General features: G+C 42.1%; 1 protein-coding gene across 2 annotated transcripts in view; it reads left to right on the top strand.

The window, feature by feature from the left end:
* Positions 1-19326, top strand: part of MSH2 (mutS homolog 2) — a 108873-nt gene that overhangs the window by 46244 nt on the left and 43303 nt on the right. For both annotated transcript variants that reach the window (XM_042439354.1, XM_042439359.1), the window contains exons 7-8: positions 10112-10308; positions 13636-13745. In XM_042439354.1, the coding sequence (XP_042295288.1) occupies positions 10112-10308; positions 13636-13745 (307 nt within the window). The remainder of the gene's footprint in view (positions 1-10111; positions 10309-13635; positions 13746-19326) is intronic.

The following is a 19326-nucleotide window of genomic DNA, read 5'->3' as shown; positions in this document are numbered from 1 at the left end:
TCCTCAGCATCTCTGCCCAGCCAGAGTTCAGAGGACAGGCCAGCCAAAAGCCATGGCAAAGGATTTCTCTGCATCACCTCTGCCCAGCCTGTTTAAGGCCAGGGATCTGTGAGGAAACTGGCCAGAAGTCATGGAAGCTTCCCTCCTCAGCATCTCTGCCCAGCCAGAGTTCAGAGGACAGGCCAGCCAAAAGCCATGGCAAAGGATTTCTCTGCATCACCTCTGCACAGCCTGAAATGGCCAAGGTCAGAGAGGCAAGCCAGCCAGAAGTCACAGGAGAACGGTGAGTACCAGGGGCCCTCTCTCTCTAGCCACCAAAGAACCTTTGCCAGATCTAATGCCCTTGCTCAGGGCAGGCATTGCCATAAGGCCTCTGCCATGGCCATTGCAGGCACTATGCTTAGCATAAGGTTTGGGACTCTGCCAGGAGGGCAGATGGGGGCATTAACCCTTGGTCTCCCCCTTCCTTCCCATCTCTGGCCCCAATGGCACCCAGGACCCTAACAGGTGTGGGGGATCCTTTTGCAGACTGGGAAACACATGGTGGTGTTGCCAGGGCTCCTGCACATTCCTTTTGAATTCTTATAATGAGATGGTGTGTAAGGAGGCAGAGGATTCCTCCTCTGTGTTGCACAGACACATGGCTGTAAAGGAAGCTAGAATTGGCCCAGCAGGAGCTGAAGCTTCCAACTCTAAAATGGTCTTTTTTGGCTGCCACAGAGCATCCCACAACAAAGCACGAAGTGGCTTCATGTCCTCCCCAGAGAGAGCATGGCCTCTGCCACCCACTTCTAAACAGAGGCTGGAGGGCCATCTATCGGGTATGCTTTGATTGAGCGTTCCTGCATGGCAGAATGGGGTTGGACTGGATGGCCCTTGGGATCTCTTCCAACCCAAGGATTCTTGGAGAGACCACATGGATACAAATCCTCCTGTGTTCCCTCCCCAAAAATTACAACAACAAAAAGGGGTAAACCATTTGTGGATATCATGGGTGGAGAGTTCCCTTCACCCCCAATTGTGTTTGGTTGCCCCAAACTATGGCACTCTTGAGAGAGCAGCTTGAGTGCTTGGCCTCTCCTTTCCATCAGAGATTATCCTTTCTCAGGACACAGACTTACCTCAGGTGAATGTGGAGCCATGTCCCACAGCAGTCCCTCTGCCCTTCCCAGCTACCTATGCAAGTGGGAGGGAGTTGAGGACCAAGCTAGCTTCTATCATGCAGCCAGGTTACTATAAAGCCTGCCTGAAATTAAAAGGGCTAAGCTGTAAACCCCAGCTTGAAGTTGGGGCTGTTTTAAACATAAAACAAAGTGCCCTGTGAGTATCAGGGCTACACTACAGGCCATATGCAGCTATCTACCCATGATTAGCAATGGTCTTCAGTCACTGCTAACCCAGGAGCAGTTTCCTCAGTGCCTGGAAGAAGCTACTGCCCAGACAGCCTCCCTTGATGGGGCAAGGCATGGAGGGGAGAGCCCCCACAGCAACAGGGCTGGGGACTCAGATTTACAAGAGATACTGGTTAACCTTTCTGGTGTTCATTTTATTACTGTTAGCACATGAGGTTTGAGTTGTGCTGTGTCTGCTCACCCCCCTCTCCTTTTTCCAGGCCAGAGAAGATGCCTGGAAACTAATTCTTCAAGGGAGGGGCTAGCCATAAAGCCACTTGATGACCCTTCTTGCCTCCTCATGGGCCTCCATCACTGTCTCCATTAGGTCCAGAGCCTTTTTTGCCTTAGGTAGAACAGCCAAAGACATAGGATGAGCACATGGTTCTACCTCCTTTGTTCAAACTGTTGTCAGCCATAGCACTTCTCATTAAGAGCATAAGCTTTAACAATACAGATTCATTTAAATGCTAATAGACAGGGTGACTCAAACAAGGAGAAGGCCTCTGGTCACTCAGCAGACCTCTAATGCTTACATGCATTGAGGATCTTTGGTAAAAACATCTCATGAGAGGTGATAGATATATTGGATCAAGGTGACCAACCAAGCTCCACTTTATTGTCATAAGGGTTATGTTCCTGTTATTAAACACAGGGAACCTCAGTCAGCTAGCCTCAAAAGATGTGGCTCCCCTTGCCTTCCCTTCTTTCATAAGAGAGATGTCTGTTAAAGGGAAGAAACTAAAAGATACAGTTTCTTCCATGAGATGGTTCTCACTAATACAGGGGGTTAAGAAAAACTCTTATCAAAAACAAACAGACAAACAGCCTCCTCTCCATGGGGGGAGAAACCCCCCCCCCCTTCCTCCATGAGTGTTTTAAAACAATATAATCAGGTTTTTCTGCTAAGGGGTTGCTTCAAATCCCATTCAGACATCCTGCAGAGCCCTGAGGACTCTGCCACAAAGACCACAATTGCCTCTTACCTTGTCTAGATAGTTACATTTTAAATAAGAATGCCTGCAGATGGTCTTGCCATTCAACTGCTTCCTGACTTGGATAGGCCTATTGTAACAAGGTCTATCTTGCATATGATGAATTGGGCTCAAGGCCATGAAGGCTGCCAATCTCTTTCTTTTAGTGGTCTCAGGAAGCTACAAATTCCTTTGCATATTGTTGGGCATGCTTTGATTGTGATTTCCTGCATGGCAGGGGGTTGGACTTGATGGCCCTTGTGGTCTCATCCAACTCCATGATTCTATGGTTTTATGGTCATAAGGTTAGCTGCTGTGTGGGTGAGTGTCTTATCCCTGATTGGGTTTTCATGGCATGGTCTGGTCCAAACAACACCATTGTTTACTACCTTTGGGGCTGGAAAAACGGATTTCCTAGTGCCTATGCCTTGTTTTCTGCTAGCAAAAACGCTCAGATTTAATATACCATACAGCTCCATATAGAGACTTACACCAGCCACCTATATGCCCACAGCTTGTAAATATGTATGTATGTGTGTGTGTGTGTATATATATATATATATATATATATATATATATATATATACACAGTATATATATATTCCAAAAAACAAACAAAAATACGACACAGCAAACTATGATTTTACTATTTATATAGGAGACTCCCTTTTACTATGTGATTATATTTTATGTGCCTTGAGCTTCCATGGATTTGGTATCCATGCAAAGTCCTAAATCCAACTCCAGTACATATTGAGGGCCCACTATACTATTTTAAATTTAGGTTTGTGTTCCTTTGACAGATCCCTTTTGTGGAGAAACTCTCTCCTCAAAATTAGATACCAGAGGGCTATCCTTGCCAAGCCCCCTGGTCCCATTTCATGACTCCTTAATCAGCAGTTCATTCAGCCGGGAGACCCCTCAGCCTTCATACAGGCTGATGATAGTCTGCTACATAGAGTTGGGGTGATTTTTGAAGCCTCTAGACTAGTTCATCCTCAGATGAAATCAGACTTAATTCTGACCACATGCCCTGTTAACACAGAGTGCATCTATGCTTCTGCATGGACTCACCAATGTCTGCGAGGTAAAGGTTAATCCAGTGTCTTCTTTGCCTAACCATGGGATTAGTCTTATTTTACACAGGTTCACAGATGTTCCAGTAAAGAACTGCACATTGTTTTGAAATTTTAATTGGAAGTCAGACATTAACATTCCTCTTTCAGAATGGTAAGTCTTAATTACTACAAATGAAATCACCTTAATATCACCTTCATTGCTATAAACAGTTGACAAGGTGATCAGTGGTAGGCTGCAAGCTGCCATAGGTCCAGATTAGATCAGATTCTATTCTGATTGATCACATAATCCACTGCTTAGACAAGTTCTCATCAACTGCTTCAGGTTTTCAGTGGCTGACCTGCTACAGTCCATCCAAGATGACATTAAGAAGGGACTTGACCCAACATGGTTATAAGGCAGGTGTCTGCCATCACGTCGTTTCTGCTCCATACGAGAGCAGCTAGAATGGCAGCCATCCTCACATTAAGAGGCTGTTGAGAGGAGTTTTCCAACAGGGCCTGTCCACCAGACATCGTTTTCCATCTTGGGATGTGAACACGGTCTTAGAGGCTCTGACGGTTGGGCCGATCAAGTCCCTTTGGGAGGCCTTCCTCAAACACCTCTCCCTCAAGGTCATCTTCCTCGTGGCCATTCCCTCCGCCAGATGGGTGTCAGAGCTGGGGCCCTGTCGGTACGTAAAGACTTGTGTATTTTTAGGCCTGTCTCAGTGTGCCTTTGTCCAGACCCTACCTTCGTGCCTGGGGTCAACTCAGCCTTTCAGGTGTCACAGGACATTCTCCTGCCTTCATTCTGCCCCGATCCTAAGAAGGACTTGGAAAAGACCTGGCACACATTGGATGTGTGCAGAGCCCTCAAAATCTACATCAAGAGGACTTCATCCTTAGGTCATCTGAGATGTTCCTTTCCTTTCGCCTGGGCTCTTTGGGGTGCAAGGTACCAGTCTCGACTCTGAGTAAGTGAATCAGGTCTTGAATTCAAAAGAGCTACTGAACTCTTGACCTCACTCCACCCGAGGGGTTGATGGTGCACTCAACCAGGAGTGCATCTACCCCTGCAGCCTTGGCCACTAGCGCCTCCCTGTCAGATATTTGCAGGGTGGCCACATGGAAGTCGCCTTCGACCTTCATAAGACATTACAAACTGGACGTGTCTCAGTCCGCAGAGGCGTCATTTGAAAGGAGGTTCCTCCAACAGATTGTGTCGGGGGCCACAGTCTCCTAGCAGCACCTCCCTCCCAGTTCGAGAGGGCTTTTGTAAATCCCAGATTACAGGAGGACAGGACCCTCTCTGCTGGGAAAAGGAACGTTGGGTACTTACCGTGACACGTTCATTTCCTGCAGAGAAGGGTCCTGGCATCCTGCCCACCCGGGTGCTGCCTGCGGCCTCCGACCCTGGCTGCCTGTTGGTGGACCTGCCTTGTTCTTCTTCTTGTTGCTGGATTGGTTTTTCTGAGTTCTTGTTTGTTCTTGGACTAGTTTTTTCTAAGGTGTTCTAGTTAACCCTTAGCTGATGTTACTAAAGTTCAGTTCCTTGAGTACCTTACTAGTCGCTTGGCTTGTTATTGACTGAGGCTCAGGAGGGCTAGCTCCTCCCTATATAGGGGCCGGTCTTTTGTTTATTGTCCCTGCCTACAGGAGCAAATAGGAGGAGCTAAACCCAGATTACAGGATGCCAGGACCCTTCTCTGCAGGAAATGAACGTGTCACGGTAAGTACCCAACGTTCCTTTTTCACCTTCTTGGTTCTGTGTGATTCCATCAGGTAATCTAAGTATGAAAATAAACATCCAGAAGGCTGATACAGCCCACTGATAAAGAAAAAAGATGAGTCTTTCTTTCTGATCTTTCAGGTAGCCTAGGAAGGAATAAAGCTGATGGTGAACAAGCTAGAAACTATCAAGAATATTCTCTAGGACCATATATTCTTTGGATTCCTATCTTAGGCTTCCTAAAAACACAAGAAGAACCACATGGGATCAGCTCGAAGGCCTATCCAGTCCAGCATTTGGTTCATCTACTATCCAACCAGTTTCCCTCAAGCAGGGCAAGCCCTCAAGCAGGACATGAGAACAGTTACACCCTACCTCTTGTGCTCTCGTGACAGACAACTGTGTTAAGGTATTGAAGGTGAAAATGTTCAGATGTGGCAATGGTTGCAGAAGCCTAGATTGGCTACAGCTGGAGTCCAGAGCAGCAGCTAGATGCTCAATGTCAACTGAGCTGGAGACTAAATGTAAATATGCTATGTCTTCAGTCTGAAGAGGGATTGGTGTCTTTGGTGCATAACAACTTGTATAGGAAGAGGCTGGGCTAAGTGGTCTCCTCATGGTAATTCTGTATATAAGCAAAAACGCTGTCCTTTGCTGTGTGGGATTGTGAGATAGTGTGGTGTGTCGGTTGGTAAGAGATTTTATATAGTGGTTTAGCTCGTGTTATTTGAAACTAAGTATAAATAAAGCCCTCTCAGGAGTGAACTGCTGGAGAGTGTTTCTTTGATCTAGCAGCTGTTTCTCCAGGCATTCTTCCAAGTGAGCCGAAAGCTTGTGTTTGGAGCTTTGCTCTGATCCTGTGGTGGAGAGATAACTGACATCTTCATCCATTTGCTATTGGACCAGAATCACAGGCAAGATTCAGGCAACAAACTGATAGACGAAAACATAGCTTCTGTGATACTGCAGGTCGTGTGTAGCCATTTTGACCAGTACCCAATTGTAGTGCTAATAATCATGATCTCATGCCACATTGTTGGTGACCATATGTAGTCTGAAAGTCAGCCAGTCCCAAGAATGGAATTTCATTATCCTTCTAACTATGCCAACCCAAACAGGATTTTTTTTACTCTTCAAGGTTCATGAATGGAGTCTGTTAGAAGATGGAACACAGCAGTTTATTTAAACACATTACAATGTAAACTCTTGACATGCATGTTCAAAATTGTCTTGGTACCAGGCAATCAATCCAGGCTTATAGAAACTTGAATTCTTACACAATGCTTGCAGAACCAAGTAGTGGCAGCAACTGAACAACAACAACCTATGACCGTTAAACTCACTAGTAAGAATCAAGCATTACTTCCAAGTACAGCACGCCCGTGTCATACACGGATGCACCATACGGATGCAGCATACGCTGAAAGTCACTAGGGAGCCTGTGGAAGCCCGCAGGGTGCAAGGGGTGGCACGTCCCATTAACAATAATCGGGTGCGCGCTGCTGCACCATGCACGAGCCCCATTATTTTCAATGGGGCTCGAGCATACACATTTTTTTCCGCGGAGGGGTCCAGAATGGATCCCCCACGTAAAAAAACACACACTGTAATGTATGTCACACTAGTTTTCTGTATCTTACACTAATGTTATACCTGGTAAAATTGAAAGACATATTGTATATACTTGACTATAAGTCGAGAAATGTATGCCCCAAAACTGACCGTAAAATTTTGGGTAGACTTATATAAGGGTCAATACATCAGTAGTGCTTAGAAAGGTTCTAAATCAAGCAAGCCTGATGCCCTGGTCTCCATTGAACACCAATTCCTTCCCCCTCCAGTCCGCTTTGCAATCCTTTGCTTCCTATTGGAAAAACTCTCCATTTAAACCCACTTGCTTCTTTCTCTGTTTTGCAAGCCCTGGCTTCCTAAGGAAAAACCTCTCCATTTAAATCCACTTGCTTCTTTCTTTGCTCCATTTTGCAAGCACTGGCTTCCTAAGGAAAAACCTCTCCTTTTAAAAATCTACTTGCTTCTTTCTCCGTTTTGCAAGCTCTGGCTTCCTGTGAAAAAACCTCTCCATTTAAATCCACTTGCTTCATTTCTCAATCTGATGTTAAAACCTCTCCTCCAGCACCTAGGAATCGGTTGGGAGAGGTCCAGAGAAGCAGAAGGAGGGAAATAAGTGGTATTTCTCCCTTTCTATCCTTCCTTATAGCCCCCTAAGTTTTACCCTTGACATCCACGGGTCATATCGAAATCCAGGATATTGACTCTGAAACCTTCCCTCGACTTATACACGAGGCCAACTTGTACACAAGTATATATGGTAGTTAGTCTAGGTCAGTATGCAAATCAGTTTCAAAGGTGCTACAAGATCCCTTTACATCAGGTTCTAGATGCTTTCTTATCAGTAGAACATGTCAACCTGTTTTAAGAACATGCCTCAGGGTGGTTTATATGTGTTTAACATGAAATTACTAAGAGCTTATAATATTTCCTATATCTAAGACTTTTTTTTCTCCAGCATGGCACCATCATTCTTTTCCCTTATAGTCACTTTCTGATCTTTTGTCTTTATACTTAATTCCTTTTAAAGTTGTTCTTTATTGCTACATCTTGTGGCAATGAATTCCATAGTTCAACTATGCATTTAGTAAAAAAGTATGCCTTTATGTGTCCTGAATGTTGTACCATTCACCCTCTGTGGAAAACTGTACATTTTGGAGTTACTAGAGCATTGCTCCCTATATATGTTTTCTGCATTCTGCATAATTTTGTGCCCTTCTATTGTGCCTCCTTGTATTCACCTTTTGTTTTTTCTAGATGAAGTCATCCCAAATGTTGTAACTTTCCTTCAGTGGGCAGCTGCTTATGTCCCTTGATTATCTTGATTGCCCTTTTCTGCACCTTGATTCTAGAGTTTCCCCTCAGCCACAGTTGTGTCTGTGAAGATAAATGCTATGTTAGTAACACTCGTAGCAAAATCACATTAAAGTCTGTACATACTCCAGGAGCATTTATCAGAACGCCAGGCTTAGAATGTCTGCTTAGAAGTGATCATGATTTTACAAGACAGCTGTGCACTGAACTGCTTGCAGATCTTAGCCCTTTGTGCCTTTGTGACCATCAAAGCCTTACCTTAATTTGTTCTTTCTGGTGTGTGTGTGTGTGTGTGTGTGTGTGTATGCACCTTTCAGTTGCCTGGCAACTTATGGTGACCCCATGAATTCCATAGGGTTTTCTTAGGCAAGGAATACTCAGAGGTGGTTTTGCCATTTCTGAAAAATAACCTATAGCACCAGGTATTCCTTTGTGGTCTCCCAACCTAGTAGTAACCAGGGCTGATCCTACTTAGCTTCCAAGATCTGGTGCCTTTAGGATATTTGGGCCCTCCAGAAAGAGGGGGAAAATGGATAGCCAGAGTCTTCCTTTGTATGGGATGGGGCAGTAGGCAGGAGGGGCAGAAATAACAAAAGAGGCGAGCTGCAGAAGTGGAATGTTAATTTTAGGGAATTGTTCCAGCTACAGAAGAAAATCATTCCCTGGAGGGAGTTGCAGAACCTGCATTATGTTCTGCGCAAAATGTAACCCATTGGTTTTGTAAACCTCATTTGTCATAAAGTTTTTTTGCTTTATTATCTTCTTTTAAGAATACTTTAAAAAAATGTAAACTGATACATAATGCCAAATATGAGAGGGGGGAAAAAAAAAAGAGAGAGAGAGAGAGTTCTGAAAGCAAAAGTGATCTTGGAATTCCTCCTCTTTCATTTCATTTCATTTCATTTATTTTATTATTGATATCTTGCCTTTCTCCCAGGATGGGATGCAAGGCAGCTCACATCATGTTAAGAACAAAGTACTGTAAAAACCTATTTGATACAAAAATTTAAAAATACTGTACTAAATAAGAAGTTCCATAAAAATCCACTAAATTGCAATAATTAAAAACACATTAAAACATAGTCAAAATGGGGTTGGTGGGTGTCCCATTAAAAAGATCTTTCTTATAATTTCTTAAACACCAAAGCCAGTTGGGCAAGCTCATAGAAGGAAATAGTCTTGGTTTTCAGCTCCTGAGTTAATCTGGAAGGAAAGGATGCATGCTTTATTGTTGAATGGTGATGTGTGGAAGTATTAATAAAATGCAGAATTTCTCCATGACCTTGGACACACACTGCTAAACTTATTGCTTCTCAGCTTACTGAATATGATGTCCAGTTGTTGTTCTGCATATGTACCACTGGTTCTAGAACTAGTATTTGGTGCACCCATTAGCTGCACCAGCAGATTACATTGGTTATTTCTCCTCAAGTGATACAGGTAGAACTGTATTATTGCCAGTACTACCACATGTAATTGTGCTGAAGTGAAGGCAACTGAATTTAGTACAGTGGACCCTTGTTAACACGCTGGGGTTTGGTTCCAAGATCCCCCGTGTATAACAAAATCCGTGTATACTCAAGTCCCATTAAATATAATGACGTAGCAAAATGGTGTCCCTTATAAAAAATGGAAAATCAAGGTTTGATATTTGAAATTTATACTTTTTTGGAACATTTTCAAACCGTGTATGCTTGAATCCGTGTATAAGAAATCCGTGTATAAGAAGGGCCAACTGTATTCTGCTTTAAAATATGACCTCAGTGAAGGTGTGCTTGAATATTTGAAGAGTCATTTTTCTCATTGATTTTCTTTGGGTTATGATTGTTTTTAAAGTATTAATTGAGCTTTGCCATTAATGTTCCCAGTGGTAGCAAAGCATACTGGCTACAAGCTGTCAAGATCTGTAATGCTGGCTCTTCTCACTGTGTCCACCACTTGCAACAACAAATGAGTTGGCGGTGCAAGAGAAAATGTCCATACCATATTTTTTTAAAATGTTGAAAATAGCGGCTCCCAAGATGATGAAACCCTGTGTATTTTAACTGATTTACCCCTTTTTTCACTCCCTAGGCTAAATTTGGTTGAAGCCTTTATAGAAGATGCAGAGCTAAGACAGTCTCTTCAAGAAGACCTCCTCCGTCGCTTCCCAGACTTCAGTCGGATAGCAAAAAAATTTCAGAAGAAGGCAACTTTGCAGGATTGTTACAAAATATACCAGGCTATTAATCAGATACCTAATATGATACAAGCACTAGGCAAAACTGATGGTAATGTACTTTTTCTTCATGATCTAAGTCTGGGGTGGCCAGTTACTTAAGCTTAGTGGACAGTTTTCACTTGGGGCAAAGCTCAGAAAGGTATCTTGTTTGTACTACAGTTTCCAGGATTCCAGTGGCTATATTTTTGACGGAGGTTTGGTCCAAAAGGATAACACTTCTGAACCTGGTAATGACAGCCTAGTTCCTCTACAATGGAGGATTTTTGCAGTAGTGAGAACAAATGTTTTTTCTCTCTGTTTTCAGAACCTGTGTCTGCATGTGAATGAGGTTGGGCTAGCTCCTTCTCCTCTATAATATATGGGTTTCTTGTTTGTCTTTTCCAATCAGGAGGAAAACTGAGATAGCCTTGGCAATATGGAAGGCAAGAGCAAAGGACTCTGGTAGTTGAGTCAGTGTGAGATCAATACAGTGCTGCCCAAGGCTACAGCTTAAGTTCTGAGAAAAAATGGAACTATAAAATGATTAAACACAATGCCCTCAAAACGGCTGAGGCAGTAAAAACAACAACAACTAGGAAACCCATAAAACCAATGAACAGGCAAAACAAAAACAGGCAAATAAAACCAGCTAATTGGCATGCTAGGAAGGTTGGGGGAAATAAAGCTGCTTGCACCTAGCACCGAACAGACGGGAAATTTGGCAAAAGGCTCTCTGGGAAACATTTTAGTTGAGAAGACTCTATGCACAGATGTGCCCATCTCACTTCTGAATGCAGGAGTGCTTGGACATAATAAATCATGAGACAATAAATTTGGCACACGCCAAAACATTTGAATGAGTGACTGTTGGTTTTGCCACATGTCCTCTTTTTGCATGTGTATCTGCTGAACCTGGAGATTTAGGGACCTCTTCTAGAGTGTCCTACTTACAGAGCAAGTCAAGTCTTGTACCTCAACAAATGGGAACTGTAGCATCTTCAAGTGGAGCAGGTTGCAAGGAATGGACTTCTCCTCACCTAAACTGTTCTTGAAGCTTTGCAAGAGCAAGAATGTCCACTCTGACTGCCGTGATCAAAGTGGAAGCAACCTACTCAGAGATGTTACAGATGTCAGGAAAAAAGAATACAAAAGGATCAGTGACTCTAATTTGAACTTAGAATGGGATAGAACAAAAGGATCAATAGCTAGATTCCTTGGGGAATGACCACTGACCCCAGGGAGGTTCTGGGCTACTTAACTGAATTAAAGCAAAGTGACTGAGCATTACAGAGGCCAGTGCTGAGATCTGGAGGTCTCCAGCTTAGGCATGGCTGTTGGACCTCATTCCTATGCTGTGGCTGTATTCTGCTGTCTCATTTTCTGCTTTTTCCGGTACTAATTTCAAAACCATGCTGTTCTCCTTTATTATTTTTTAAAACTTTAGAGTGGCATTTTCTGTAGCAGCATGAATAGAATGACCAAACTGTTTCATTCTCCCCACCCCGCTGTATAATAAGCATTATGTTCCAAGCCTGGGCAATTTAAGGTTGACATATTTAACCAAATTGCCAAAGTAAAAAAATATGCTTTGCTCATTAACTTAACAAAAGATGAACTTTGCTGACCCTTGCAAATATGCTGTTCTGGTAACAGGAGCTGAGAAAATCAGATGGGAATGTCTCATAAAAACTCTTGTTAATTTGACAAAATGAGAAGCATATTGTGGTTTATACAGTGTTTCTCCCTCTTTTCTTCTTTCTTTTTTCTTATCAGTGAAAATCTGGCAAGGAAAAAGCTGGAATGGTTGCCCAGAATCTTTTAATCTTGAGCTGTAGGAGTGCTCTTTTTGGAAGTGTTGAGATTTAACATTTGGCACTATAGCGGTATAAACTCATTAGGTCTCTACAAGCAGGTAGAGTGTGGAAATGTGTTTTTTTCAGCCAGCCATACCCCTTTTCAAGATGCACCATTCCACCATGCTCCTACCTTGCACCAAACATCAGTTAACATTCTGTGACCATTGTCATTTCATTTTGAGGGTATATTCTGCTTAAGTATTTTTTTCCTAAATTATTTGGGGCAGAGGCTTGGGATTCCCACGTGCATGCCAGTCCCCCTTCCTTGTGCATGGGTGGTACTATTTGGCTAAATTAGGGTCAGCACAAGGATCTTATGTATTGGCCTATTATAGGATTTATTTTGCAGACCCAAAGAATCTAATTGGCTTGAATAAAAATTTGGATGGCCTTATGACAAACATATAAAGCAGAGATTCCCAACTTTTTTGGATTGGTGGACATATTTGGGATTTTGACGGGGTGCCATGGGCATCCTCTGAGATGGTGTTTGCCCGGGTCATAAAATGGCTGCCATGTGGGTGTGGTCAATCAAATCACATCCATGGCAGGATGCCCATTGGTGATTGTAATGGTGAAGTAACTTGCCCAGGAACCTAAGGCAGAGGTGAGATGTGATCTATCAAAGTAGAAAACCAGTCCTTTGAATCTGCAGTCTTTTTCTGTAACATAACATCAGTTCCATAGAAGAGAAACTCAGAGACAAGTGATTTGGTTGGGAAACTGAGTATAAACCAGAGGTGGCCTGAGACACAAATGCCAAATCATATTTTTGGCCAAGCAATAGCACACCAAAATACCAATTTTTCAGAAGGCAAACTGATGAGCCTCAGAGAAATGGCTGATGTCCAGACTGTCTGAAAGATATTATCTCCCCATGCAAACCTACAGCAGTGCTAAAATATTCAGGGAGAGGCTTTCTTTGGTCCCGCCACCATCACAGGCTCACTTGGTGGGAACATGAGAGGATGTCTTCTTGGTGGCTGCTCCCACCTTTTGGAGCTCCCTTCTGCAGGAGGCTAGGCTGGCTCCCTTTTTGCCTTCCTTTTGCTGGCAGGCAGACATTTTTGTTTAAGCAGGCTTTGTGCAGGGAAGATTTTTATTTATTTGTGTGTTTTATTTGTTTTGAACTTTTGTATGGGTTTTAAATGATTGCATAGTGTTTAATGTAGGAATTTTAACTGATTTAATTTTTTTATTGTAAACATTTTTAATTTGCTGTTTTTGGAAGCCATCTTGGGGGGGGGGGGAGCCCAGGTGGGAGAAGCCAGGAAGGGTGCTCGTGCCAACCTTGCCCCTTTCCCAGTTGGATAGCTGCCTGTCCCCAGGCAGCTATCCATCTGGTTCTTTTAACTGGCTTGGGCTGGGGGAGTTATTCATGTTTTTTCAATATTTGCGGGGATCTTGCGCCCCCCTAACCCCCACAAATGTGAGGGCCTACTGTATATACACAAATGGCATTGAAGGCTGATAGGTTCATGGAGTATATATTTGTTAATAGACAATTCTTAAGTATGTCTGTGGGCTCTTTGTTTTGGCAGGGAACCATGATGTGCTGTTGGAAGCAGTGTTCATGAAGCCTCTTAAGGAGCTACACTCGGATTTCTCTAATTTCCAAATGATGATTGATGAAACTTTGGACATGAATACGGTAATGTATAAAATCGGGATGATGCCGCTTTGGTCTGTATAGATTATAACACTGCTGCTATATGCACAGTTTATTCATCTTTAAATTATTTAACCTATGCTCACAGTGATAAATACTAAAAATACCTTGCAGGCTAGCTAGTGCTCTCTTTCTCTCTGTCTCTGTCTCTTTCTCTCTGAGAAGTGCAATTTAAAATCATTAAAGGCTAGGAAGAATGGAAGGACCAGAATACAACTGGTTCATTTATCTGGCCAATACCACATGCTAAATGAAATAATTGCCTTGGAAATGTAGGAGGGAAATGGATGTAGATTGAAGGTGTTTGGGGAGGGAATTTCAGACATTCCCACAACTTAAAAGCCCTGCAGTAAGTGTCCATAAAACCATTTTTCCACATAAACAAGATATGCATAGGGGACACTACAGAAGAATGGGGTGAATGTAGTGTGCTGTTGTATTGACCAGCTAGATTGTTATTCCTATTTATCTCATATTGCTGAAGCTTATAAGCATGTGTGAGTTGCCTTGGGTTCAAGTTGGGAGAAAGGCAGCATACAAATTAATTAAATAAGTAAATTATAAAATGGGGCTGAAGAGAAAATATTGGAAGCCACCAAGCCTAAACTTTTCTCTCCAAGGCAGTAATGTTAACATCCATGCATCAAATCATATGGTGCAGCACGCCACAGCAAAAGGCTGGTATATCCAACAAGCTATATATGATTCAAACTAAGAGAGATAAGTGCTAGAGGGGGTGGAGCTGTAAACCCTGTGGATATACCCTCCACAGTAAGCTCTGTGAAGAGTTACTTACTTGAAATTGGATGGGAAGGAGGAAACATGAAGTTAAAAGGAGAACTTGGAACAGGTAATTTTTTGGATTGCAATTCCCGGAGGGTTTGGGCTTCCTGGTCAGTTAGCAATTCTGGTAGTTAATGTTTCCAAACTCTGATTTTAATTTCTTGTATATATGCCGTTTCTGTTCCTATCAAAAGTTGATATTAAGAAAAACTGAATTTTGCATTCTCCATGATTTTGATTTCTTTTTTAAAATGGCTTGTTTTGCATATTTTCTTCTTTCTCTGTGCCTTGAAGCTTATTCTAGTGGTCCACAGGTACTCTGCTGAAGATATATCTGTACTTAGGGATGTTTCTTAAGTATTGCCTACAGTACTATGAAAGTACTGCCTTTCATAAACATAAGGGTTAGAAATCTTTAAAAAAAATGAGGTTCATGAGATACTGCATTGAGTTCTTATATAGAGTCCTGGGATAACTACTATACTGGGCTAAACAGATGTCTCATCAGTGTATAAAACAGACTGAATTTCCCGTCTTTCTTTTTTCCCCTTTAAAAGGTCCAGTAATACTTTTTTTTGGTAGCACAAAAATGGAGAGCTCAGAAGTACTATATATATTCATGTATAAGTTGACATTATGTATAAGTCAAGGGCTGGTTTTAGGATCAAAATTATGAATTTTTGCTATGACCTGTGGATAAGTTGAAGGTAAAGCTTGGGGCATGCAACAAACAAATCTTTTCCTCTCCCTTAAAAATGCATAGAGTCACTCAATGCATCTGAGGAAATAGACCAAGTCTATGAAAGCTTATGCTACGTCTTTCACAGTTAGTTGCAAAGATCTCTTTGCATACTTATATTCTAGACTAACACAGCTATTTCTCTGAAGAAGAGTGTGTGTGAGAGACTTACTCTTTCTAGCTGCAGTTCCCAGTGTGCCAGTTCTTGTTCTGGTACTGTGCAGGTCTGCCCATTCATCTCAGTGGAGGGGAGGAGACTTTTCTATGTGCCTTGTTTTGTTCTACAAAATCTTGGTGCTTGATGAAGCATGAAGGCATTTGGGGAGTGGGGAATTCTTACTGTAAAGCTACATTGTATGCCAGAAATATTATTGAGGGACACATTTAAGGCAACAGCAAATCTCCTCTTGCCAAGAAAACCTCACAATAGGTTTGCCTTAGGGTTGCCATAAATCAGAAACAACTTGAAGGATACAGCACACACACACACACACATTGAAGTAGATGTTTCCTTGAATTAAAGTCCTTGAATATTTTGGAGCTGCCAAGGTATTACATATCTCTATGTTGGGTCTATTACTCCCTTCCCTTCTCCTTTACCAAAAGGGGAACTATAGGAAACAGATTCCACCTCAACATTAGAAAGAACTTCCTGACGGTAAGAAATGTTTGACAGTGGAACACACTCCCATGAAGTGTCATGGAGTCTCTTTCTGTTGAGGTTTTTAAATAGAGGCTGGATAGCCATCTGTTGGGAATTCTTTGATTGTGTGTACCTGCATGGCAGGAGGTTGGACTGTATGGCCCTTGGGGTCCCTTCCAAATCTATTATTCTATGAATGCATGAGAAAGTTAGAATTTATTGTCTGATGTCGGCAAAGAGATGAATATTCTAGTTGGAATCATAGAATCATAGAATCATAGAGTTGGAAGAGACCGCAAGGGCCATCCAGTCCAACCCCCTGCCATGCAGGAAATCACAATCAAAGCATCCCCGACAGATGGCCATCCAGCCTTTGTTTGAAGACCTCTAAGGAAGGAGACTCCACTACACTTCGAGGGAGTTTGTTCCACTGTCGAACAGCCCTTACTGTCAGGAAGTTCCTCCTAATGTTCAGGTGGAATCTCTTCTCCTGCAGCTTGCATCCATTGCTCCGGGTCCTAGTCTTTGGAGCAGCAGAAAACAAGCTTGCTCCCTCCTCAATATGACATCCCTTCAAATATTTAAACAGGGCTATCATATCACCTCTTTGCCTTCTCTTCTCCAGGCTAAACATCCCCAGCTCCCTAAGTCTTTCCTCATAGGGCATGGTTTCCAGACCTTTCACCATTTTAGTCGCTCTCCTTTGGACACGCTCCAGTTTCTCAATGTCCTTTTTGAATTGTGGTGCCCAGAACTGGACACAGTATTCAAGGTGGGGCATGACCAAAGCAGAATAGAGTGGCACTATTACTTCCCTGGATCTAGACACTATACTTCTATTGATGCCACCTAAAATCGTATTGGCCTTGTTAGCTGCCACATCACACTACTGACTCATGTTCAACTTGTGGTCTACTTGGACTCCTAGATCCCTTTCACACGTAGTTTCATTCAGCCAGTTGTCCCCCATCCTATATCTGTGCTTTTCATTTTTCCGCCCTAAGTGTGGAACACAGCAGCTGATAAAATTAGGACTCTTCACTCTTTACCAGGTAGCCTTCTTTGTTGTCTCTCCAAAGCTGCCGCTCGCTTTTGCTTCTTCATATAAATGGGTTGCTTACACCTGTTGAATTTTGAAGGAAAACAACAACGAAGCTGGCATTTTTTAATGATGCCTCATAAAACATGATGTACCAGGTTCTGATAGCATTTCTGAATCCATAGCAGTTAATTAAAGTTGATTTTGAAGAGACAGCTTGAAATCACAGTGGTTACTGAAATGGTGAACTTCCCACACTGTGAGAATCAAAATCTCGTGGCTTGAGAATTTATCGGTTGTCTTTAGTGTTAAAACCTGTAAAAAAAATCTATCATTCGCCCCTTTAATAGAGTATGGGTAAAGCTGTTGCAAGTTGCCGTGGCAACAAAATTATATTGTTAGCCTGTTCTAAGTAAACCTCTTGCTTATGGACTTAGGTTTATAGAGTTGCAGATACGGTGCATTATGTAACATGTATTTATTGCTCAAATTTATATAGTGCCATAGGTATACAACACATTTTACAGAGTCAGCAATGAACAAGAGTCTGATCCAGGGAACCTACAATTTAAATTTTGAGAGTAGTAGGAGAGAAAAAGAAAGAGGGAAGATGACTCTTGTTTTCTTCTAAGAAGTAGCATAGCTATTAAATTGAAAGGGGAGAAAAATGGCAGTAGAATTGAGAAAATGGCTACAATTCAGAGTAGACTTCTACACTGGATCATTCCAGTCTCGCTGTATCTCATGTAGTGAATTGCAGTGTTGCAGAGTGTTGCAAGGCTTTGCAATGTTGCAGAGTAAAAGAGAAACCAATATGATTTATTTTATTAACCATTTTATTGGGAATTGTTTTTAATGGTATTTTAGAGTGGGAGGGAGATTGGGGAACTAGGGTCTAATATGTCCTGTTATGCTTTTATCTATTGATAGTCATGTTTGATTTTATTGTTTTTGTTTGTTGTTACCCGCCTCAATCCAATACAGGGAGAGGCAGGATACTACTACTACTACTACTACTAATAATAATAATAATAATAACTATTATTAATCTGCAGTGAAGGGGAATATATCCTGAGATGTGTGGCCCTGGCATTTTAGAAATGTTGAATGATGTTGGGGCAGCTTATATCACACCAGAGCTTTCAAAGGCGTGTGCATTTTGTGGGGCATAAACAGCTTTCAGGAATGAACTGTGCCAATTGTTTGGTTATTTCTTGATCTATAACATTCATGCATTTCTCATAATAATATAAATTGATCCTGAGATTGGCTGGTATTTTGACTAGCCGCATTTCCCCTTACTATCAGGATGTGTCTTGCTGTCAGAGTAGGAGAAAGAAGAGGTTAGGCAGCATAGAAGCACACATCTAAATATGATTTTCTTTCATTCTTCAGCAAATGCTCTGAAAGGACCAGAGGTGGGAAAATTGCTTTTTGTATTATAGCTTCCAGAATAACCCACACATTATTGCCACAAGTCCTGATGTCTGAGTGGTTCTGGGAGTTATAGTCCTGAAAAAGCCATTGTTCTGAGCTCTGAGAAGGCCGCTAGCTGTGTCGGCTGGTTCACAGTCACAGATAGACACCAGAATTGGGCTGGCAGTCTTCTGTTGTTGCATAACAAACTGATGAAGCTGCATTATATTATTTATCATTTTAATTATTTAGGTGACTAATGTGCTGTGTAGTTTACAGGATTGGAAGAAAGGTCAGAGTATGGGAAAGAAACATTAAAATATAGCCGTATCCAAACAATCAGTTAAGACAGAGAGACCATCAGATCGTTGAGTCCTTGTAGTTTTCTCTGACTGGTAACAGTAGTCCAAGGTTGGGGTCTCATGTCCTGAGATACTCTTAACTGGTGACAGGAAGCCTTGAGCCAAGTAGCATCTGCATGGAGAGCATGTTCCCTGCTGTGGAGCTGTAGTCCCAAAGAAGGAGGGAGGGATCCACAGAAGGAAAAGAAAGGGAATTGATATGCCCTGCATTCAGCTTAGATATGCCCCAAGAGAAAGGTGACGGAAAGATCTTTACCTCTGTTAGCAACTGATTTCTTTTTTAAGGAAACTTTGGATTGTGCGATGCTGTTTCTGGTCCTCTTAGCAAGCACGATTTCCTCTATAGGAGCTGACAATGCAGTCTGATCACAAAGCTTCATCCCCCCCTCCCTTCTTCTTTGCTGCAGTGCAGGTTAGACTATGGTATGGTTCAACACATAGAGTACATAAATCTTTGACACGATTTCATAATACTATATATATATATATATATATATATATATATATATATATATATCTTATCTATCCACTCTCAAGCCTTTGAGGATTTTTAAAATAATATATCTAGATTTAGAGATAAA

The sequence above is a fragment of the Sceloporus undulatus genome, chromosome 1 (genome assembly GCF_019175285.1).
Source record: "Sceloporus undulatus isolate JIND9_A2432 ecotype Alabama chromosome 1, SceUnd_v1.1, whole genome shotgun sequence".
Taxonomy (NCBI): Eukaryota; Metazoa; Chordata; class Lepidosauria; order Squamata; family Phrynosomatidae; genus Sceloporus; species Sceloporus undulatus.
Note: the sequence above shows the minus strand (reverse complement) of the source record. Positions and strands in the feature narration are given on the sequence as shown.